Here is a 25708-nt window from a genome sequence, read left to right on the forward strand (position 1 = left end):
GAAATTTCATAGTGGAACTGTAGTCAGTTGAATCCTTGTGACTGAACCCTCTGAGGCCTTTTAAAAGCCCAAAACGTTCACTAAAGTGCTACTTAATCCCAGCGATGAATGATTACATTCTCAATTGAATTGGTTGCATTGAGAATTAAGGATTTTTTTAGAAAACAAAAAAATGCCAGAATTTTGCTTTTGAAGAATAGATTAGCTCACCCTGGGGCATCTTGTAACTTAGAGCAAGATCTTTAGGTAAGGGTGAGTGGCTCCCACAACATCACAGAGTGAGCCAAAATCAAGGAATTTTCCAGGTCCAAATATTCACCTACTCTTATGTTTCCACTATTCAAATGTGATATCCTGCTTGAAAGATATCATTGTGTCTGTTTGTTTCATCTGATGAAGAATGTGATTATCTCAATCTATAACTTACCCTTTAACTTGTAATCCCATTATCCAGTGGATATTTTTCCAGTTTTGATTTAAATGAATTATTTGTTATCACTTAAATTTCCCATTGCACACATTCACTCTTCTGTGGGGCAAAATTATATTTTTATTTGAAATTTGGTCATTTTAAAACTGTGTTTTCTATTTCTGTCCATACAACAGAAGTGAAGTAACTTGGTTACATCTACATTATTTATGGTTCCCAGCATTTTTAAAACTCAGATTGTAACTACGATTAATTTCTTAAATAAATTATTTGTATGATCTGTTTAGGGTCTTTTGTTTAAAGTTGGCAAAATTTGAAAATCCAGATATTACAAAGGGAATAAAGCTTAAAATGCCACAGTTTTAAACAAACAAAAGAAATTTTACAATACAAGAGTTAACAAAGCAAGTAGTCAATATTATCTTATAATTTAACATACAGAATCGTCATGAGATAAAGATGAACTAACAGGAAAACTATGGTCAAGCACACCACAAACTATACATTAAAGGGTAAGCACACCCAAGACAGAAATGAATTCCTGAGCAACCTCCCCAGGCATCAGTGATCACTGTGAGTCATAAAAGCCCTATGAACTTTGTCTTCTTCACGAAGGATTTCAGCTCCTCTCTTTTGAGGATACACAGTCTGATTTCCCTCAACTTCCCTTCCTGAGATTGCATCCGCTGGATTCACAAGGCTTCACCCCAGCATCAACTCATGACATGATGCCAGTTCCCTAGCTACACTGAGCAGAACATCACTACTCTTGGGCTTCCCTGAGCCCCAACTCTCAACTGCAGCAAGCAAATCCTGAGCTTGCATAGGGTTAGTGACCTTCTGCCACCTCTTCAGCTCTCAACTAACCTTCTTACATGGACTCTCTTTCGTGCCACAAAAACCCCGGTCTCATTGTTGGGTTTTTGCACTCCAAATAGGCTGTCAAAGGGCATCTGACAATCGAGCATGCGCAGCGTGCCCTCTGCCACTCTTTACACTTGCGCCTGAACTCCTGGAAGTTATGGTCCTTGACTTCCACCCAAGAAAACCACAATATAGATTTCCTCACCATGTATTAAAATTCTGCTTGTCACTCCTTGTAAGTTAGCGCTTTAAATCTTGAAATCATTCTTGTCAGTTTTTAAACCCTCTCGATTACATAAATAACATTTTGGAGCCAGATTTACTGAATGTTCAATATCTTCATTTTTTTCTGTATTTCCTGTTCTCTCTCTATGTTACTGCGTTTTTGTTACCTTTTTTGTAAAATATACGTTGCTGTAATTACAAAATTAGGTGTTGTAATTTACATACTGAAGATGCTCCCTATCCCAACAGCAACTAAGTGAAATGGGTGGGCGAGAATTGTTGAACTACCTTACAGGCATTTTGCTCAGTTGATGTGGGCTACATTTACTGCAGACCAATTGCAGTAAATGTGCGGTTGCATTGGCACATTGTGTTGCTGTGGTGGAGTATCATCACAATGGGCTAATTGCTATATCAGCAAAGATGGACTTAGCGAAGCATATGAACATTGTCCTGATGATTGAAACAGAAACTAACTATGGTACAATGTTTGGCAGCTTCAAGTCATCCTGTTCTCCAAGTGTGCTGTGTATAGACTTGGCGCACATGTTTTGTCAGTCACTTTATGTTGAAATGCCCGCTTCGACCTTGCACATCTAATATGAATGTCTACAAACAGTGCAATTATTTGCTTTGTTATTATGAATAATGCATACTCTTGCAGATCTTTATACTGTTTATAACATTGGTTTAATCTATATTTAGCAAGCTTCGGAATTTTTATTTTAAACTTTAAATGTTAGGTGAATTCATGAGCTCATTAAGGCAAAGACCTTCATTGAGGAATGCAATATTTGCAAATATCTTGCACTCAACATTAGCATGTAGGACTTCCAGGTCAAAGCATACCATGGCCTAGATACAGTGTAAAGTGCTTTCTGTTCCCAGCCTCAGAAGTGTGCTAATCATTAAATGACCCTGTTGAGCTGTCACTATTCTGAAGGGCAATTAGGAATGGGCATTAAATGCTGGCCTAGCCAGTGATACTCAAATGACATAAAAGAATAAAAAAGTCAGCCTACTCTGTGGCACATTGTAGTATAAATTGGTCAACAGTATCGGGCACTATCCATAGCAAAATATTAGTGAAGTTGGGCAGGAAGACTTATCACTGTTTCAACTTCCGTCAGTACTGCCACATGTTTTTCCCCATTTCTCACCATTCAACCACTCCTCCTACCTCCACCATCTATTGTAAGTAATCCTTATCTGCTTCATCGCATTTAAATATCAGCAAAACAACAAGCTCAGGGTCAGCACCAGCCAACCTGTTCTGGAGATTATTGGAGGGAGAAGGCTCAGTAATGACTTATTCCCCTCTATTCAAGCCCTTTTAAAACGTGTCAGAAGCCCCTTGGGTCATGTGCAGTCTGTCTTAAAAGTGAAAAAAATTCTTCAGGCGAATTCAGCTCATTTTAATGTCACTTCTTCTACACTTGCTGTAACAAGTATCCTGTATAGTATTACTGACTTTTGTACCCATGCAGATGTGGGCTCCCTCTTTGTGGTAGCGATCCTGTCAGAAAGCTACACTGCATGCCTTATTAGCCCCAATCCAGGAAAATAGGTTGGGGCATAAGCTGGAGGTCCCATCCCTATCCTCTCCAGTAGTGAATTCGGACCATTGAAGATGTAGCCCAAAGGGAAATCCAATCCAATGTATTTAAGCATCAACTATCAGAAAATCTAGCTGTCAGTTTTTTCTAGAAAGCTTTAATCTTGTCATTGTGAGCACATCCAGATAAGGCTCTGCAGTTAGGAAAGGAAAATGTGTTCAGGGCAGCCTGAGCAAACAAGCAGCATTGTTGATAATGAGGACAGGCTGTAGGTTTTATATTAACTTTTTGTTCATTAACCTTTGCCAGGTGGATGAAGAAACCCCGCTGTGGTGTTCCTGACAACTTTGGTACAGAAATCAAGACAAATCTGCGACGCAAGCGGTATGCCCTCACAGGACAAAAGTGGAACCGGGAACGTATCACATTCAGGTAAGGAATTCAGTCCAAACCTTAAAACCTCATTCAAATCTTATAATACTCTCTGTGCTCTGTGTGTCTGGGATATCTGTATGTATGTGTGGGTGTCTATATGATTAACTCTTTCTAAAATTTTGTGTTTCATCTGAGCAGGAGGCATCGCATTATTAAGTTGAAATTATGAGCACAATTTCTTTTTCCAAACCTATGCCAAGATTTGAGGTTCCTAATTAATGCTGTTACTATTCCTTCATGCAGTATCCAGAACTATACACCCAAAGTGGGGGAATATAAGTCACTCCAGGCCATCCGGAAAGCTTTTGCAGTGTGGCAGAAAGCGACACCATTAATCTTTGAGGAAATTCCTTCTAACGATATTCGATATGGCCGCAGAAAAAATGCAGACATCATGGTCTTCTTTGCCTCTGGTTTCCATGGAGACAGTTCTCCATTTGATGGGGAGGGTGGCTTCTTAGCCCATGCCTACTTCCCTGGGCCTGGAATGGGTGGAGACACACATTTTGATTCAGATGAACCTTGGACACTGGATAACCTTGATCTTCAGGGTGAGTGTTTTTTTTTGTTTATCTCTCAGACATGAAAGGAAAGAGTGATCAGTAAACCAGCTTGAGTTTATACCATCCTTTCATCCCTGAGTTCCTGCGCTAAATGACTCCTGAATCTCAATGATTTCGATCTCCATTTTAGCTCCTGCAGTCCCCTCGCCTCTGAATTAACTGTCCCTCTTGTCCTCTCTGAATCTTCTGTATAGGTTCTCTTACCTATATTCAAGGACAATCTCTTGCCCTTGCATTCTATATGACCTCTCTATCAGTGTCTATCATTAACAGGGCCAATCCAACCACTCTCCTCCATTTTAACCTGAGGTTATCAACTCTAGTTTGCTGTATTGTCTTGAAGTCTCAGTAAACTACTAAATTAAAAGAAAATAGTTCACTTTTGACAATGGCAAGATCCATTTACTCTTTCAAGGTTAGCCCTGGAGAACACTGATCACTGTACCCGTGGTGTAACTGCTGAAATTGTTACTCATGCATTAAGAATTTTGATATCTGACCTAAAGACCTTTTCAGCCACATATCTGGCAATGTACCACTCTCAAAGATAGCTCACGAGCATCTGCTCAGATAGCTCCCATCACAGTTGAGAATAAGAACTTACCATGGGTAAAAACTGGCACCTTGCCTCTCTATGTTTGACTTCCAGTGCACTATTGCCTGTGACAGTATTTGAGATGCCTAATTTCAATGTTCTGAACTCTGGCAGAAAGATTATAATTCAATTTTATATCTTTTAAGCTTGGCTTTGGCCGTGGCTTGCTGAGCTGCCATGTTCATCCTTGAGAGGCAATAAAATGAAATCCAGCATGTTCTGTGTTAATTTTTGAAGCTTAATGAGCAAACAAAAATTAACACCTCATCAGAAATATATATCTATATCAATTACCTTAACTCAAAATCAGTACATGCCATAGCTCTAATGCACAAAGGAAATTTGATCTTATGTTGCCAGGCATTAATTTAATATCTAACTACTTTCATTCAGATGACAGTCACTGTCTGCTTTGACTCATCTCTTCAAAGGAGAGTGATTTTATCAGAGTATTCTGAAGTATGTGCAGCATTGATTACATTCATTTGAAGAGGTTTGTGAGAGGAGGAATAAATGAATTATCTTTGACAAATGGCCACTTCTTGAGTGTATGTAACATTGCACCAATTCTCCTGCTCCAGGCTGGCAATTATTTGAATAAACAGTCCTATGTTTATTTTGTTGGGCATTTAAGGGAGGCCAGTGTGATCAGTGCATTGTTCCAGCTGAGCCTTTGAAGAATAGGTTATGCTGATTCCAATGCCATCATTGGCACACTGCTAATCAGTATCATAGCATGCTATTCTTTTTCCTCTGCTTTCTATCCTTTGGCCATGTACTGCTACCTGATATGGAGTGAAAGGAGCATCTTACATTGATTTTATGGATTACTTTAGATTGTTATCCTTTAACTAGTTTTGATTCAGATCTATTGTTTTTGTCCACAGGGAATGACCTGTTTCTGGTGGCAGTACACGAGCTGGGCCATGCTCTGGGCCTAGAACATTCTAACAATCCAAGTGCCATCATGGCACCTTTTTACCAGTGGATGGAAACAGAGAAATTTGAGCTTCCAGAAGATGACCTTAGGGGGATCCAGCAGATTTATGGTGGGCTTATTGGGCTTATGAGGGATATCACTTTATTTATTGTCTATTTTTATAATTTGAGGTGAAGTTCATTTGTAATTCCAAGCTCTGTTCATGGTCTAAAGGTATTTCACAGAAGGTAACTCTAATGCCCAACTGTATATTGTAGCAACACCCAACTATAATTTATTGTAAGGTCTCATTCTGAAATGTGGTTCCACAATTGTTGGCTGACAGCTTTGTGGATTCATCCAAATGACTGCTATCCATATGAGCTGATCACCAGGTCTAACACTGACCCGCCCCCGATATTTATACCATGATTTTTTTCCACGGGAACCTTGGTTATTTTCTGTTCTTTTCCTCTTCTGGTTTGGAAGCACAGAGGCCAATTTCAGTGTTCTCACCCTCGCTGAGATTATCCGGCTCAGCACAGAGCAGCAATTGAACCTGGGACTTTGGGGGTCTTTATGATTGACTACCACAGCATAACATCTATTTAACCATTGACCCCCAAGAGACCTGCTACAAATAATAGATCAAAACCAGATGCTGGAAATTTGAAATAAAAACAGAAGCACTCAGCAGGTCTGGCAGCATAAGTAGAGAAAGAAACACAGAGTTAATGTATCATGTCGATTGTCTTTCATATAGAAATCATAGAAATCATAGAAACCCTACAGTGCAGAAGGAGGCCATTCGGCCCATCGAGTCTGCACCGACCACAATCCCACCCAGGCCCTACCCCCACATATTTTACCCGCTAATCCCTCTAACCTACGCAACCCAGGACTCTAAGGGGCAATTTTTATTTATTTTTTTAACCTGGCCAATCAACCTAACCCGCACATCTTTGGACTGTGGGAGGAAACCGGAGCACCCGGAGGAAACCCACGCAGACACGAGGAGAATGTGCAAACTCCACACAGACAGTGACCCGAGCCGGGAATCGAACCCTGGACCCTGGAGCTGTGAAGCAGCAGTGCTAACCACTGTGCTACCGTGCCTATAATTAATAGACATCCATCTCACCCTTTGCGAGTTTGGTTACTTGGTGTAAATGTCCATCCCTCCCTCCCTTCTTTCCTCCAAGTGTATAATATATTGACTGTTGCATTTTTCTGTTCATTGCTTTGTTTCTAGGTCCACCAGATAGCAAACCCAAGCCCACAAATTCACTGCCAACCATAACACCACGGAGGCCAAAGAAACCCAAAACGCCTACGGAGAGAAAGCCAGCTCCCAGGGACCCTGAGTCAGACAATCCCAGTACAACAGATGGACCTACCCAATATGGTCCTAATATATGTGATGGCAATTTTGATTGTATGGCTATGTTGCGGGGAGAAATGTTTGTATTTAAGGCAAGTTGAGTTACTGGGTTTTGTTATTTAATTATCAGTAATGCATTCCTCAATTGATATGTGTGGCAACATTGTAATCAACTTAAGATTGAACATGTAATAGAGAGTGGCAAGTAACCTGAAGCAGTTTTAGCAACGGTGAGTTTCGAAATACATTTAATTTGTGTAGCACTGGCTTTTCTGTCACTGTTCCTAATATTTGATGTAAAACAAAGTGGAGTCATTCTAACTGTCTCCCTTAACAATGCACCAGAGAGGCAGTAACAGCAGCAACAGGGTTGGGTTTTATTTTTTTCTTCCTAAACCCACAGTACTCTGTAATAGCACCAGCAACTGGAGGAAGCAATAAGGGCATTGCCAGCTTGGTGCCCACAGCAGTTTGTAATGGGTGTGTAATATCGTCTTTGTTACTAGATCACTTATTATTGCCCAAAGGAATGATATTACTAACTGAAAGTGTATTGAATCATAGGATTACAATAATATCACCACACACTGACCCATTGTAGTACATAAGTTATGCTATAATGTTAAGGCTTTTAGTTTTGATGATCAGACAGAGTTATAAAGGCGAATCTCAGATTTACATATTAGTGAGGGATTTTGAGCTTGTGCAGATCTATGATTCTCTGTCTTTGTGGCCTGAATTTGCTCTCCTGTCCAAATAGGGACTCTGGTTCTGGAGGGTTCGAAATAACCGAGTACTGGAAAACTACCCAATGCCTATTGGCCATTTTTGGAGAGGACTGCCATCCAATATTGATGCAGCATATGAACGACATGATGGAAAGTTTGTGTTTTTTAAAGGTAAGGACAGGATCTTATGAACTCAGGCTGATTATGTCCACTATAGAAAGGGGAATGAGGCTGAAACATTAGTTGTATCTTTTGGATCTTCATTGTTTGGTGTACAGATTAATATCCAATGTATATTAGGAGGCGGTTGCTTTCAGTTGTGCTGCCATCAGTGTCAAAACAATGTAAATACAAGGTACTGCTCCAAGCCGTGTGCTCCATAAAAGCAGGTTGTCTTGTAGCACATCCTGTTGTTCTGCAGCATAGAGAAGAAGCCATGGAACATCAACCGCAGAAGTTGCCAAAAATCTTCACCAGCCATGGGCTGATGGCTAATATCTATTTTTCATCCCCTTATTGACAGTGAATTTGTAGCTGTCCTTGAAGGAGGCATTAGTATCAGATAAATAACAACCTTAAGATAAATGTGCATACAACCAGCTTGTACGTGAATATAATATTGATTTAACTCTTATAAAACTGCACTGAAATATAAATTTGATGGTTCAATTTGAGCAGTAGCAGGGCTGGGAACTGGTATCACAGGAAATCTGCATTTGTAATAATTTGCATATATTTCTCAAAGTTAATACTTTTAGCACATATGGTGCACTGGACTGTTTCAGGTATTAGATCATTTTCTCTGTTACAAATAGTTGGGAGTGTGCAAAGCACATGCTGTGCCAATCTGCACCAGCATTGAGCAGCCTATCCAACAATCTTTAAAGAGACCACTCAAAAATCAGTTCAAGATCATTTTTATCTTTTTTTTTAGTGCCAGGAGGGGCAGGGATAGTGCTCCCGGTCTGATCCATCTGCAGTTCCAGGTGACCCCCACTAGGCCCCTGGGCATGGGCACTCTGGCAATGCCAGCCTGTGCCCCCTGGCACTGCCCAAGGGGCAAAGTGCCCATGCCCAGGGACACAGGGGGCACCTTGGCACTGCCCACCGGGCATCAGACAGTGTCAAGGGGGCGGGACCTATTGGGGCAGGGTTTTGGGGTGGGGCCAGCTGGGGATGGATCTTAGGGGGCGTTCAGTGGGGATGGGGGGACCTGCTGCAACTCTGCCATTTGGATTGATTGGGGCTGGAGGGAGGCCAACAATCGGGGCGGGCTGCAGGGGGGTGGGAGTTGGGGGGGGGGGGGTGTCGGCCGGGTGGTCTGCCTCCCGTGGGGGGGGGGGGGGGCTCTGCCGGGGGCACAGTCTGTCTCCCGTGGGAGGGGGATCATCACTGCTGGGTGGGGAGAGTGCTGGGGATCGGGGTGCTCCTGGGGGGGGTCTGGCCCGAGACTGCCTATGGGGGCCGCAATCGGGCTGTGGGGGGCTGCTGGAGGGGCAGCACTGTCAGACTCTGGCATGAATAGGCCCCGCCCCTGAGCTTTTAATAATAATCACGTTTGTGACCTTTGTATTGCACAGAGTGTGGGAGATTTGAGCCTGAACTCCCACTGATTAAACAATCGTGAATTACACCACTTTTCCTGCGAATTCAGCACTTAGAATTCTTTTGGGAGAATCGCCAACTTTGTCTGTTAACTCATTCAACCTTAGCCAGTTCTTCCCTCATATCTATGTAATTGGCTTTGTTTAAGTTAAGATTCTGCTTTCTGTATGTCGCTTTCAAACTTCATGTGGAATTCAGTTGCATTATGGTCACTAGTTTCTAATAGACCTTTTACTTTGCTAATTGACTCTGCCTCTTTATACGATTCTGGATCTAAACTAACTTTATCCCTAATTAGTTCCACAATGAATTGCTCCAGGAAACTGTCACAGAAACATTCTACAAACTCATCTTCTTGCCACCCTTTCCAATTTGATTGGTCTGGGGTAGCACGGTAGCACAGTGGTTAGCACAGCTGCTTCGCAGCACCAGGGACCCGGGTTCGATTCCCGGCTTGGGTCACTATCTGTGTGGTGTTTACACGTTCTCCCTGTGTCTGCGTGGGTTTGCTCTGGTTTCCTCCCACATTCTGAAAGATGTGCTGGTTAGGTGCATTGACCCGAACAGGCGCTGGACTGTGGCAACTAGGGGAATTTCACAGTAACTTCATTGCAGTGTTAATGTAAGCCTTATGACTAATAAATAAACTTTAACTTAAGTCTATATGAAGATTAAATTCATCATTGCCTTTATGACTCACTTTAATAATTTCCTGCTTAAGGTTCTGTCCAATAGAATAATTTCAGTGTTTTCTGACTCTTGCTATTCTTAATCTTCACCCATCCTGATTCTACTTCCTGATTTTCTGAGCCAATATCCTTTCTCACTATTGTCCTTATGTCATCCTTGAGTGTCAGGGCAACCCTTCCTCCATTGTCATTCTGCTTTTCTTTTCAAAACCCTGGAATATTTATTTCCCAATCTTGGTCACCTTGTAACCAAACCTTTGTAATGGTGATTAGATCTATTTGTGCCACTAGTTGATCTAGCTTACTGCTTTGCATATTCAGAAAAACGTGTTTTTAATTTTTTTTAACTACGATTCCCTACATGGATCTTACCCACTGATGGACAATTACTGTTTCTGTACCTTCTTGTTCCTCTCTGCTTATCTTTACCCAAACTGCTACATTGTTCTGTCACCTTGACTTTTCCCTTTGGATTTCTAAATCCCCCTTCACCCGAATTCTTCCCCCATACCCTCCTCCTGTTAAAGATCTCTCCACAGCCTTAATTAAATGATTCGTCAGGACACTGGCCCCTGTCCTACTTCAGAAGAACCCATCCCAACAGAACAACTCTCTCTTTCCCAAGTATTGGTGCCAGTGCCCCATGAATTTAAACTCCTTCTTCCTACACCACCCTTTCAGCCTCACCTTTAACCCTCTAATCTGCCTGACCCTAAACCAGTTAGCATGTAGCTTAGGTGACAATCTAGAGATGATTACATTGGGATTCCAACTTTTCAAACACTCAACAGAACATCATTCCTAGTTCTATCTACGTAACCGGCTCCTATGTAGATCATGATAGCTGGACCATACCACTCCCACTCTGAGTTCATCTCCAGCCACATGGAATTGTCCTTAACCCTGGCACCAACTAGGTAACACAGCCTTCGGAGTTCTGTTTGCAGCTGCAGAGAACAGTGCCCATCCCCTGACTATATTGTCCCCAAGACTACCATGTTTTTTTTGCTCCCCCACAATTGGCATCCTACACTATCATACCATGGTGAATTTGCTTATCTACCCTGAAGTCCTTCTCCTCGTCCACAGAGTAAGTAAACACCTTGTACTTGTTGGTCAAAGTCAAAGGCTGAGATTCTTCCAACACCAGCTGTATACCCATGTCTGATTTGCCAGGACATTGGCCCCTGCCCTACTTCAGTAGAACCCATCCCAACAGAACAACTCTCTCTTTCCCAAGTATTGGTGCCAGTGCCCCATGAATTTAAACCCCTTCTGCGCACAGTTATAGCCTCCTGTCCTTTACTATTGACCAACTCTTAAGTTCTACCTAACCTAAGGGGTCTGGTCTGCCAACTGGAACAAAATGTCCAGGTAACTCTCGCCTACCTAATGAAACACAGTGTTTGCAACTCAGAGTCCAACTCAGCAACTCAGATCCAAAGTTGCTCAAGCTACAGACACTTCCACAGTTGTCTGGTTACGTGATTGCCCAGGACTGTAATGCATTCCACAGATTCCTATACGTTGCAGTCACGCCACAATACCATATTTGCCATGCCTGTCTAACCTTATTTATTTCGTTACTCAATTAGTTATTAATTTGCACAGCTGAAGTATTAGCAAGCCTCTTAGCTTGGAAGCAAAAGGAGAACACTCACCAGCTAATGGAGGCTGAAAAATGGCATAAAAAGGAACAGCTCTTCCCCCTCTTCACCAAATTCCCACCCATACCAAACTCCTGACGTAGTACTAGTTCCTAGTTGCACTTATACCTTGTTATCTCATCCTGTTCTCATCCACCTAGAGTTTACTCTGTGCCCTTGCTACCCTCACTGCTTCTTCCAAATGGTGTTCAACATGAAGGAATATTGATTTATCAGCTGAGAGAGGACAGCATTTAGTAATTAAAGAACAAAGAACAAAGAACAGTACAGCACAGGAAACAGGCCCTTCGGCCCTCCAAGCCTGTGCCGCTCCTTGGTCCAACTAGACCAATTGTTTGTATCCCTCCATTCCCAGGCTGCTCATGTGACTATCCAGGTAAGTCTTAAACGATGTCAGCGTGCCTGCCTCCACCACCCTACTTGGCAGCGCATTCCAGGCCCCCACCACCCTCTGTGTAAAAAACGTCCCTCTGATATCTGAGTTATACTTCGCCCCTCTCACCTTGAGCCCGTGACCTCTCGTGATCGTCACCTCTGACCTGGGAAAAGGCTTCCCACTGTTCACCCTATCTATACCCTTCATAATCTTGTACACCTCGATTAGATCTCCCCTCATTCTCCGTCTTTCCAGGGAGAACAACCCCAGTCTACCCAATCTCTCCTCATAGCTAAGACCCTCCATACCAGGCAACATCCTGGTAAACCTTCTCTGCACTCTCTCTAACGCCTCCACGTCCTTCTGGTAGTGCGGCGACCAGAACTGGACGCAGTACTCCAAATGTGGCCTAACCAGCGTTCTATACAGCTGCATCATCAAACTCCAGCTTTTATACTCTATACCCCGTCCTATAAAGGCAAGCATACCATATGCCTTCTTCACCACCTTCTCCACCTATGTTGCCACCTTCAAGGATTTGTGGACTTGCACACCTAGGTCCCTCTGTGTTTCTATACTCCTGATGACTCTGCCATTTATTGTATAACTCCTCCCTACATTATTTCTTCCAAAATGCATCACTTCGCATTTATCCGGATTAAACTCCATCTGCCACCTCTCCGCCCAATTTTCCAGCCTATCTATATCCTGCTGTATTGCCCGACAATGCTCTTCGCTATCCGCAAGTCCAGCCATCTTCGTGTCATCCGCAAACGTAATTGGCAAGAGGTTTCCTTGCCCATGTTTGACCTGATGCCATGAGACTTCATGGGGTGCAGAGTCAATGTTGAGGACTTCCAGGGCCTCTTGCTCCTCACTGTATACCACTCTGCTTCCATCTCTGGTGGGTCTGTCCTGTTGGTGGAACAGGACATACTCAGGAATGGTGATGGAGGAGTCTGGGAAAATGGCTATAAGATATGACTTGGTGAGTATATCTATATCAGACTGTTGCTTGACTAGTGTGTCCCAAATTTGGTGCATGTCCTCAGATGTTAGTGAGGAGGACTTTGCAGGGTCGAAGGGGCAGGGTGTATCTATTTTGTTTCTGGTGCCTAGATCACCTGAAGAAGGGGCTCAGAGCCTCGAAAGCTTGTGTGGCTTTTGCTACCAAATAAACCTGTTGGACTTTAACCTGGTGTTGTTAAACTTCTTACATTGCCTAGATCAATGTCAGGTAGTCCTCTGGTTTTATACTTCCTTTACTTTTCCCCCAATTCTGGTCTTTCATGCGTTCTCAAATTTCATCACTCTGCTGTTAATGCCATACCTTCAGTTGCTTTAGCCTATACCTCTTTGTCCTTCTTTAAAACACTCCTTAAAATCTATCTTTTTGACCAAATTTTGGTCATCGGCTCTAATATCTCCTCACTTGGATTGGTGTCAAGTTTTGTTTCCTGTTGCTTCTGTGATGCGCCCTGGATTGTTTGTGTTAAAGGTGCATGTAAATACATGCTTGTGTTGATACTTCATCTACTCCAGTTTCACAGTCTGGTTTCCCCCTATATGTTTGTGTCCCCTTTCCTCTGTGTGCCCTGCAGAGCAGATAAGAGGACAGAGATGGAAATAATCAACAATGCAAACAGTATAAAAAAAATCTTTTCTGTATTTATCCAACAGACTCTTTCATAGGTGGGAAGCGGTAGGGGTTCTTATCTGCTATTTCAGGAGGTTTCGGTGTAAAGTGCAGGAAAATATATGTTTGTTGTATAATTTACCATTGTTTCCCGGCAGGATAAAACATCATCATTTTGCACAGAGGGTGGACTGAATATACACTTTTCCCAGACATATGCACAGAACAGCTGTGGGTGAGGCACCCTCTGCATCACATGAGCACTCCCAGAAGGTTGTTTACAGATTCCATTTCCTTACAAGCACACATACTGTGAGTGAAACTACACAGCACATTGATAGGGCTGTTGTCCTTTGCCAAATCCAAAATTGGACAGAGGCAAGCTGTGGAAGGAGAGCAGGGCTTGGCAGTTTCATGGGTTCAAAGTCATCTCTTGGCAAAATCTCTATTACTGAAAATGATAAACAGTAAATCTTTGAGGTCAACGAATAGCAATCATGAGTATTAGCATTGTATATAAGCTCAGCAAACAATATTGTGAGTCTTAACTCAGGAAAGTCTTAAATAATATACTGACTGGACGGGATTCAGTTCATTTTCGTGCCATTTAAAGAGGTTACACTGCATGTGTTGAAGGACTGTGCCTCTGCAGCAAAAGTATTTTATCTGTAAAATCTGTTCCTATTCCCCAAAACCAAATTTTTAATATCAACTTATTGTCCATATGGTGGATAGCACCAGGCGAGCCTGGGGTGGGCGTGATGGCTGCAGGGCTTGTTGCATTGGTACATGTCAGCTGGCATGAGAGGCATAGACTGCAAACTCAGGGCCTGCAAAAACGTGGTAAAGTCGGGTGTGAGGCCATTAACGCGATCCGTGTCCACGCAGTTGGCCACTTTACCGAGACCCGGGAATGGCCGTGATCTGATTCGTGCCCAAAACGGGCACAACGGCGATTTAAATGCATTTGCATGCATTTCAAATGAATTAATGCGCGCCCAACTTTATCAGCATTTCCCCCTTTACCACCACATTCGCTGATCCAGAATCGTGCCGAAATGGACATGCTGAATAAAAGTCTGGTTCGGGCCCTCCAGCTGTTGAAGAGGTGAGTTCAGCGCTTCCAACAGCTCTCTGACTCAGATCAGTGGTGGGGGGGAGGAGGGAGGTGGGTCAAATCATTCCCTGGTGAAGAGGGGGGGAGGCCCGATCGTTGTCTGGTTGGGCGGGGGGGGCGGGGACAGGAAGGCAGATGTACCTGGGGGAGGTGGGGGGGAGAGAGGGGAGTGAGGCTAGATCATTCTCTGGGGTCAGGGAGTGAAGCCAGATCATTCTCTGGTGGGGCAGGTGGGGGGGGGGGGGGGGGAGTGAGGCCAGATTATTCCCTGGGGGAGGCGGGGGGAGTGAGGCCAGATCATTCTCTGGTGGTGCGGGGGGGGGAGCGGGGGAGTGAGGCCAGATCATTCCCTGGGGTGGGGGGGGAGGAAGGAGGCGGGTAAGATGTATCTCTGGTCGGGGGTGGGTGGGGGGGGAGGCCAGATGGATCTCTGGGGGGTCCGGGGACGCGATCGGTCTGGGTAGCGGGGGGTTGGGTGGATAAGGGGGACAGTGATGTCTGTGGGGTACATCGCGCCCGCTTTTCGCTCCTGGGCCGCTTTCTCCACTTTCTGCGGCCCAGGAGCGATCTGACATGGGCGCGTTTTTTCAAATTTCTTTTCTAACTGCGCCTGTGCAGTTCAGAGCTCCGATCGTTCCGCCCACAGCACGATTCAGACTTGCGATTTTTTTTTCAGGCTGAGTGCGTCTGGGGGCGCCTGAAAGCAGATTTCCAAGTCGGATATGAATTGCGCCCAGATTCAGCACTTAGAATGAAAATGGGAAAATCAGGCCCTCAGTGTGTCAACCTCTGTGGCATTTACTGGGGCTGATTCAGGTACCTAAAGCAGATGGCGCCGGTTCCATATATGGCACCATCTAAGGTGACCATATAGCTGATGGGTTGGTGGGCATGACTGTATGCACAATAGCCAATTTGTCATAACCCCTCATAGTTTGCATTCTGACTGTCTGGCCTGCTCCGGAGTCTGGAGCTTGTGGGTGATGTGATCATGGTAGCCCTCCCCTCTTTGTTATCATTTCATAAAGGCTTCCTTCAAATTTGTTTCCATTTTAGGCTGTCGCAGGGTTTTGGCAGCAGGGATCATGGTCCTGGTGCATTTGGAGAACATTCTCTGTGCTGGTGAGGATACACCTCCCTTGGCAGGCTGCACAGATTAATCAATGCAGTATAAATGTTCGAGTTATCACAGAGGCACTTTTTGAGGAGGTGCTTTGCTGAATGTACTGCACACCCCACCAAAGCATTCGATTGTGGATAAAGGGGGCTGCTTGTAACAATTTCAAAGTCCCATGTGACTGCAAAGTCCTTGAACTCCCTGCGCACAAACTGCCTGGCATTATCTGCCATTAACCATCGTGGAATGCCATGCACGATGAAGTGTCTCTTCAGCTTACGGATTACTATAATGTTCTCCATATCAGGTAAGTAATCAACTTCACACCACCCTGAGAATGAATCAACAAGGACCAGATGCTGTTTCCCATTCCAGTCAAATATATCTACTATAGTGAAGGACCACAGTAGGCCTGGAATCTCATGAAGGTGCAATGATTCTTTAGTTTAGTGACGCTTGTGCACATTGCATGGTGGACACCTGGACACCTCACTCTCTATTTCACCATACATTGATGGCCAGTACATAGTTTAATTTGTTGCACCGATCCCGAGGTCCCGTTGGGGGTGCTGCTGGGTGTATTATTTCTGCAGAGAAAGAGGGATTACAAACCTCTGGCCATGCAATATCAATCTATCTTGCACTGTTAACTCCTCTCTCATGGCATAAAAAGTGTGGAGCTCATAGGGAAGTTATTTTGCCATTGCAGGCCATTATTTCATGGAGTTGTTTGTACATGGATTGGGATTATTTTCCTTGGAGCAAAGATGGCTGAGGGGTGATTCGATAGAGGTGTGCAGAATTATGAGGACAAGAGATAGAGTGGACAGGATAAAATTGTTTCACTTGGTGGAGAATTCTAGAACCAGGCGTCATAGATTCAAGATAAGTGGCAGAAGGTGCAGAGGGGACTTGAGGAGGAACTTTTTATGCAGAGGGTGGTAGATGTCTGGAATTCGCTGCCCGAGTTGATGGTGGAGGCAGGGAAAATGCACCTTAAGTGTTGTAAGCTACATGACTATGCACTGGGTGCAGGAAGGTGGGATTAGAAAGAGTACCTGGGTGTCCTCGGGCTGGCATGGACATGATGGGCTGAATGACTTCCTCTGTGCTGTCACTCTTCTATGGTTCTATGTGGCCCATTTGCAGGGCAGTTATCAGTTCATCGATTCTCTGTGACGACAGCACTTGGATTGTCATAATGTCAGTGTCCTCCTCATGCTGAGTGGTGGGTAGATGAGCTCTGGAAAGGGCATCTGCTAAGTAGAGTTCTTTACCATGTTTGTTGATCATACTGAAGTTGTATCATTGGACTTTGAGCATCATTCTCTGCAGGTGTGTTGATGCAGTATGGAGGAGCTTTTTAGGATGGTGATGAGCGGTTGGTGATCATTTTCAACGGTAGCAGGGAAGCCGTAAATGAAATCATGAACAGGTAAAGACAAGGTCGCGGAACTCTTTCTCGATCTGGGCGTAGCGAGTTTCAGTGTCATTGATGCAAAAGCCACTAGTCTGCCACTCTGGACGCACACTACTCCAAATACATGCCGAGACACATCTGCTAATAACACAATAGGTGTTTGGACATTGAAGTACTGTAGCACTGGAGGAGCTGAAAGCAGGTCTTTGAGTTGAACGCACTGTTGTGGCACCTGCCAACACCATTCCGCATCGTGGTGGCTAAGTTGGTGCAGGGATACAGTCACTTCACTATAGCAAGGAATGAATTTTGATAGGTAATTTGTCATGCTGAGGAAATGCTGGAGCACATATTTGTCAACAGGAGTGGACATCTGCCATAGAGCCTTTGTTTTGTCTTGGTCTGGCTTTAAGCCATCAGCAGTCAGCAAGTGGCCTACATAAGGGACCTTGCTGACTCTGAATTTGCATTTGGCAAGGTTGAGCTTCAACTGCATGTATTCAACTGATTGTATCGAGGACCAAACTCAGACATTCAACATGTTCCTCCAATGTGCACCACCAAATTAGGAAGTCATCAAAGGTGGTTGCCCTTTGAAGAGCTGTTCTGTGGGCCTTTGGAAGACCTCACTACCAGTGGAAATGCCATAGGGCATATGCAGTAATCTGTATCTGCCTACTAGAGACATGAACGTCATAAGCTTTTAGTATTCTTCACCAGGCAGCATTTGCCAAAATCTACATTTTGCACCCAAGATACTGAAGACCTTGACATTAGACTCATCAGCTATGACCTGATCCATCTCTTCATTGGATGGTGAGGTCTCAGAAGTGCTTTGTCAAGGTGAATTGGGTCGATACAGATTCTGACTGTGCTATCTTCCTTCACTGCAGCTACCATCACAGAGATCCATTCTGTGGCTGAATTAACTCCTCAGAGGAAGGTGCCTCTTCACCAGATTTCCTTTATGTACCAACTCCATTACACCCCTCGAGTGCTTCAGGTACAAAGTCAAAATCAGAAATGTCAGGTCCATATATACAGGTGAGACTCCCTGATTGGGCAGGCATTATGACCTCAATCAGAGAGCTTATACTACAAGAGCCAACCCTCCTGGGTCTTGTTGAAGCCATTACAGTGACCTCATCTATGGGGGCTATACCACCCAGTCTTGTCATTCTGTCTAGTTCGTATGTTACCTTCTGTTTTAAGGCAAAGGGTACTCTTTAGAGCACAGACAGTGGGTGGCACTGAATCATCCAGCCTTGTGTGATACGTGATAGGCAGCTTCCCAACAACATCACAGTCAAACAGTTCCCCATATTCCAGCATCTCTGGAGCTTGTTGCTGTAAAGCATGCACGCCCGGTCCATGGTGGATTAATCCTAGTGCAATGCTTTCATGGAGACCCAGCAGTTGTTTAACATCCTGGTCAACTATGTGGAATTGAAACTTGCCCTGCATGCTGTCCGAAGGCTATGTCTTCTGTGCGCATGGTCTATCCACCATATGCAACGAGGTTCACTTTGTTGGTGGAATCGAGTGCAGCGCACAGCTCGATTTTCTTCAGCAATAGTTTCTGCAAAACATTGCATTTTTCCCCAGTATCAACTTTGACTTAAATGTTCGTTATTGTGAGCAATTTGAGAACATAAGACCATAAGACATAGGAGCAGAATTAGGCCATTCAGCCCATCGAGTCTGCTCCACCATTCAATCATGGCTGATATTTTTCTCATCCCCATTCTCCTGCCTTTTCCCCATAAGCCCTGATCCCCTTGTTGGGCGTTGGGTGAATATTTCACCCTTTTCAGTAATGAGGTCAACACTTTCAGAGGAATGCTTCAAGGGGCTCAAGGTTTTGATTTATCTCCTGCTGATTCACTTTGTTTATACTGTGAGCTATCCCGAGGTAGCTGGATGTCTTGTTATAGCAGCTGATTGATATGGCTTTGATCTGCAACACTTTGCAAAGTGATTCCATTTATCACAGTTGTTACAGTGCTTGTTAAATACAAAGCATGTTTTTCTTTTTTGTGAGTGCTGGCCATTGCAGTTTGTGCGAGCTGTGTTTTGTACTGAAAAGACTTCAGCTCCTCTTCTTAATTGTTTGGTGTTCCTGTTCAATCAACATGCAAATGACATATTCATATAACATTAATGACATATTCTAACCTGTAATTTATTTTGCAGAGCAGCTGCTTGTGTACACTGTCACAGTGTATTCCACACACTCTACGGTCTTTTACAAATTCATCAGTGAGAGCACTGAATTCACACTTTTTGCCTGAATTTTCAGTGTTGAAATATGCGACTATTGATTAATTGGGTTTCTGATTAGCAGTGTTGAAAGCGTGTCTATCCATGATCACATTTTTTATAGACCTGCAGATTTGTTCAGACTTCTTCAGTAGTAAGTTAGAGTCCTCTTGGTCTTCCCCCTCCTGGAATGTGAAGGATTCCAATTTCGCCACAGCTTCTGGGCCCGCCAGGTTTAGCAACGTGTAGGCTTGGACTTTCTTCTACTTGTCAGACAGGCCAACATAACAGTATGCGCGCCGTTTCTTCTCAAACTTTTTCCAGTTGTCAGTGATTGTTTCAGTGCATCGATTTGTTTACTTTTAATGAAGTCCTTGTGCTATCTCAGTCAGCTCCTGACACCATATATTGTTGTGTGCTTGTGCAGGAAGGAGGACACTTCATTTACAGAGATCCTTGACTGCTCTTACATGCCATGGCTTTAGTGACACGGGAATGACTTTCCCCCACATTGCATATCAGTACAAGTGCATAAGTCATTTGCCAATATGTGAATGGATGCACATTCTACAGAGGTGAAAATAGGTAGTTTTAATGGCATGAATAAGTGGTTGGAAGCTCATCTTAAGGCCATATGACATCAAGATTGTGAGTACACTATTTCAACCTTGGACAGTTATCAGGGAGATAGACGAAGTCAATGGCTCAGGAACCATGTCTGTAGCAGGGACTGAAGATTATAACTTCAGCTGGCAGGGGTATTCACAGATATCTTTAACCTCTCCCTACACCAATCTGAGGTCCCTACCTGCTTCAAGAAGACAATCATCATCCCTGTACCAAAGAAAAGCCAGGTAGCATGCCTTAATGACTATCTCTTGGTGGCTCTGGCATCCATCATTATGAAGTGCTTTGGAATCACAGGTCAACTCCGGCCTCCCAGATTGCCTGGATCTTCTACGGTTTGCCTATCACCGTAACAGGTCCACAGCAGACACCATCTCCATGGCCCTACACTGAATCCTGGAACACCTGGAAAACAAACACTTATGTCAGAGTCTTATTCATTGACTACAGCTTAGCCTTCAACACCATTATCCCTACAAAACTAATCTCCAAACTCTGTGGCCTAGGTTTTGGCTTCTCCCTCTGCAACTGGATACCAGACTTCCTAACCCACAGACCGCAATCAGTAAGGATAGGAAACAACACATCCTCCATGATTATCCTCAACACTGGTGTCCCGCAAGACTGTGTCTTCAGCCCCTTACTATATTCCTTATACAGCAGCCTCAGAGAGAGACAGAGAGAGCAAAACACACCTCTTGCTACTTTCATGACCAGGCAGAAATTAACTGTTTTAAAATAAAAGAGAACTGTGTGTTTTCCCTGCAAGATTAGCTCCTCCCATTCACATGACTCTACCTCTGTCAATCAACCTAATCAAAACCCTACTCTGAAACCCCAGAAAATAAACAAAAATGCATTAACTCAGGTTAAAATAAACACATTCCTAGCTAAAAGCAATCATTAGCTTGCATTCTCAGTATGTGAGCTGCATGGTGCAGACAAATTTGCACGTGTAAAACATAGCTGAATTTTAAACATACTCCTTACAGGAAACATGATAAAAATGCATTTCTTAAAGGCACATTATCGTCACACCTCTCCACTTTAAAAAAAATGAACCAACAATATGAAAAGATGGTTTCATTTTTCAAAACTCTAGTCTCATACCATTAGTAGTCTATATACCCCTAAGCTTGCAAATATAACCAGTATAGTCCAGTTCAGTCTTTCTCTTTCAATGTTGAACATTCCTCCTTCTTTCATCAAAGCTGTGTTAAAGCACCAGCAATCACGTTTCCTCTTCCTACTTTTCGCGACATGCTGCTGTTGTTCAGCTGCTTCCTCTTTCTTTTGAGAGACCTCCTCCTGGTAATGTCCTCAGAGAGCTGGGCAAGATCCAGAAGATAAAACTTTACACTGAATGCAAACTGAAACAAACCACATTTTAATTTCCTTCGCTAAATTCAATCAGTTCTTTTGAATTTCAGAATCCCAAAATGTCAAACCAAAACAATCTTTTTCAGAAAGCTAAGCAGCTCACAAGACTTTGTCAAAGAGAACCTGTCCCTTTGCATGTTTTCTCAACCTCTCATGGGTCCAGGGCCTTCCAGAAGGATAACTTTATCTCTGTCCCCATGTTTGTTAACTGGCCTTACTTCCTTGTCAGGTGGTCCAACTCCACCTTCTGTTGTGAAATAGCATGCTCGACATTCTTTCTGAGGTCTGCTGACTGACCTACATCTATAGATGATGAGTTGCCGTTGACAGTCCTGTAATTTCTGCTCAGGTAATTTCAACAACTCAGGAACAGGCTTGAAATCAGTCAACTTTTCTTGCAACTGACTCTGCACCTGCCTTATTCACATCATTGTCCAGTAATTGCTTCTCCTTTTCCGTCTCCATGAGTTTTAAGTTGCACTCATCTGCCTCCATTCATGTCTTCATTATCTGAGATTTGTAACTATCCACCAGCCCTTCGTACTGTTTGATTGAGACTTTCGGCTGCTGAATCTCAGACTGAATGAACGTCTGCTTCTCCTTCGGAACCTGTGCCAACTTGAATGGATTAAGCCTATATAGATATTGCTTAATGGGAACAGCATTTCCTACATCTACATCATGCACAATTATTTTAGTACTTCCCAGTTCGTTCCCACATATAGCTCCATGTGATTGTAATAACTCTTTCAAGTCATTTTGACTTTCTTCTGGAAGGTAACTCAATCATTTATTTCAATCTCTGATTACTTCCTCATTGTCCAATCTAATTTGAGGAATGTCAAATTCAGAATCATCTGGATTTGTTTCTTCGCTTCGAGTTGTAACAACAAACACATCCTACTTTTGTTTTCCTTCCCTATCAAAATACCGTTTGAGTATATTCACATCACACACTCTGTGAGTTCTCCTATCTGATGCTCTTATCAAGTAATACACCTCATTTATTTTTCTTTCGATTTGATAAGGCCCACTAAACCTTGCTTTTAATGGTTGACCACCCTGCTGGTAATAATACTAATACTTTACCTCCACTTGCAAAACTATGAATTTTTGATTTCATATCCACATCCTTTTTCATCACATGCTGTACCACTTTTAAATGCTGTCTAGCCAGCTCGCCACCCCTAGTGAATCTCTCCCTAGAGTTTGACATGCAGTCCAACAATGTAGTCTTAGAACATTGACTCACCAATTTCTCCTTGATCAATTTAAGTAGTCCTCATGATTAAAAATAATTTCAAAAGGACTAAATTTAATTGATTTATTCGGGGCATCCCTAATTTCAGAAGGTGCAAAAGGAATTCCTTTATCCCAATTGTCCAGATAATCCTGACTATGAGCCCTCAGCATGGTCTTTAAAGTTTGACGCTACCATTCCAACACTCCCTGCGATTCTGGATGGTACTCAGTTGATTTAAATTTCTTTACACCTAAGCTATCTATAACTTCCTTGAATAACTTCAATGTAAAATTTGATCCTTGATCTGATTCGATTTCTTTGGGTAGTCCATATCTGGTAAAAAAAATTGAAGTAACTCCTCCACAATCCTTTTAGCTATAATATTATGTAATAGAATGACCTTCAGAAATCTAGTAAGCCACCCTCAATTATGGTCAACAAATATTGATTCCCACTTTTAATTTTAGGCAGGGGTCCCACACAGTCAGATAGGATCTTCATAAAGATTCCTCAAATGCCAGAATGGGTCTTAAGGGTGCTAGTTTGATTTCTGCTTGAGATTTCCCTATTACCTGGCATGTCTGTCATGTACGGCAAAACTCAACTACATCCTTATGCAGTCCAGGCCAATAAAAATGTTTTTGTATTTTAGCTTGAGTTTGCCTTACTCCTAAATGATCTCTGGCTGGCACCTTATGCGCCTCCCACAACACCTCCTTTCTATAACCCACCAGTAATACAACTGGATGAACCTCTGCCCATCTTTCATCTGCCTGAATATGTAAAAGTCTCCACTTCCTCATTGAGACATCATTTTTAATGTAATTACACTCCAGTATTCACTCCGATTCTTCTTCTGCGTATGCTTTCTGATACAACTGTTTTATCTCTACATCTTTCTGTTGTAATTCTGCCAACTTTCCTGAACCAAAAAACATCTGCTTCATTCTCCACTGGTTCTTGCTCTTTATCAACCACCTGGTCAGAAATGATTTCTGATTACTGAACTTCCACCTCTTTATCTTTATTATTTGATTTCTCCTCCTGTCTCAATCTGTAGCTTTGTAATATCATTGCCCAGGATAAACTGTAACCCTGAAAAAGGTATTTTCTCCATTACTGCTCCCACCACTTCACTTTTCACCGGACTCTCCAACCTTAGCTTACACAATGGAACACTGCTCTTTTCACCGTGAATTCACATACTACCATCTTTCTGGCAATATTCCTTCCGAACTACATATCTCCTCATCCCTCACTATTAAAGATTGACTTGCTCCCATACCTCTTAACATCTTAACTTCTTTACCTACTCCTCCTGGTACACATGAATAAACCTTACCCACACAAGTAAATTCTTTAAAAAGATCTGGCACTTGCTTATCAATCAACTCCTGACCAGGCTGTACATTATTTTGCACCTCTTTAGCTTCAACTATGGTTTCCTTTTATTTGGTTTGCCCTAAAAGACAAAAAAAACGATGGTTTCCTTTACCACATTAACAAACCCCACTGCCACATCTTGTTTTACCACGTCTGTCTTTCCGGTGCTTTTCGTAAGCCATCAACACTGCGGCATTCTGTGTCCAACTTTATTACAGTGAAAACATCTGAGACTTTTTATTTCTCTTCCACCCTCATAAATTCCCTTTTTAACGTAGGGTAAACTATGTTTTTCCAGTTTCCAAAGTTCAAAAACTCTCTCCCTTTCCCATCTTTTTGTTTTTCCTCTGCTTTTAATCGCAATTCAAATTGTTTAATCTATTTTTCCTCTTCAAACATTTTAAATTCTTTTGCTGTTTGTTCTGCTGCAACCGCCTCTCTCTTTCTTTCTTTTGCTTCTAATTCAAGTTGTTTCATTTGTAATTGAATTCTAGCCAATTCCAAGGCATCCAATTGTGTTTCAGGCAATTTAAAATGCTGAGCTATCACTGCAATTATCACCATCTTCCTTACCCCGTCAGGTAATGTCAACTGCACTTGTTCGCCAATTCCAAAAGGTTTGTTTTACCCACCTCCGAGTGACTTCTTCCACGCCCAAGGAAGTTTTAGCCACTGAAAAAGCCATTTTTCCACAAGGTACTCCCAATTTAAACTAACCAAATGCTACACTTGAAAAGACCTCAACACCCACTATCTTATAACTTTTAATCCCGGATGAGGCCCCAATGTTAGAGTACCAGAGCAGAAACCCCAAAATATGTTGTGGAGCCCAGCAGTTTTTCTATTTTGGCATTAGTGTGAGGATAAGGTGTTTTACTCCAGGTGTGATTCTATTGACACACTAAGAAGCTTTCATCAAAATAAACTTCATTTAACAATACAGTTTAATGATAATGAATTAGCCCAACTTTTACAAATTGAAATAGTTAAACATGACAAAATATAATTCTTAACAGCTAATCTATCTCTATTAGTTCCAACTTAAGCAATATTCCTCCTATAGACTTAAACTCCTCTTCAAAACCAGTTAGCAAGCAACAGAGGCTTATGTGTTTTTACTTGTTTGCACATCTGGAGAGAGAGAGAGAGACAGAGAAACATCTGTCTTCTGACACTCAAACAGCAGCCTCCAGAGAGAGAGAGAGAGAGATACCTCTTACCTCTTTCAGGACCAGGCAGAAAACTGACTGCTTATTTCCTGTAAGCTTTGTTCCGCCCATTAACATATGACTGTCTCTGTCAATCATCCCAATCAAAACTCCTACACTGAAACCCTAGAGGATAAACCCAAAATAAACAAAAAATGCATTATCTCATTTAAAAATAAACACCCCATTAGCTAACATCAATTATTATCCAGAATTTTTAGCATGGAACTGCATGTTATCTCAGATAAAGCGACACCATATAAAACAGAGCTGAATTTTAAACAT

General features: G+C 42.8%; 1 protein-coding gene across 1 annotated transcript in view; it reads left to right on the forward strand.

The window, feature by feature from the left end:
• LOC144492727 (matrix metalloproteinase-15-like) overlaps window positions 1–25708 on the forward strand; it is an 84164-nt gene that overhangs the window by 51561 nt on the left and 6895 nt on the right. Inside the window, exons 3-7 of the mRNA XM_078211090.1 lie at window positions 3385–3507; window positions 3754–4061; window positions 5556–5717; window positions 6840–7060; window positions 7729–7867. Of these exons, the coding sequence (XP_078067216.1) occupies window positions 3385–3507; window positions 3754–4061; window positions 5556–5717; window positions 6840–7060; window positions 7729–7867 (953 nt within the window). The remainder of the gene's footprint in view (window positions 1–3384; window positions 3508–3753; window positions 4062–5555; window positions 5718–6839; window positions 7061–7728; window positions 7868–25708) is intronic.

This window comes from Mustelus asterias, chromosome 4 (assembly GCF_964213995.1).
Source record: "Mustelus asterias chromosome 4, sMusAst1.hap1.1, whole genome shotgun sequence".
Classification (NCBI taxonomy): Eukaryota; Metazoa; Chordata; class Chondrichthyes; order Carcharhiniformes; family Triakidae; genus Mustelus; species Mustelus asterias.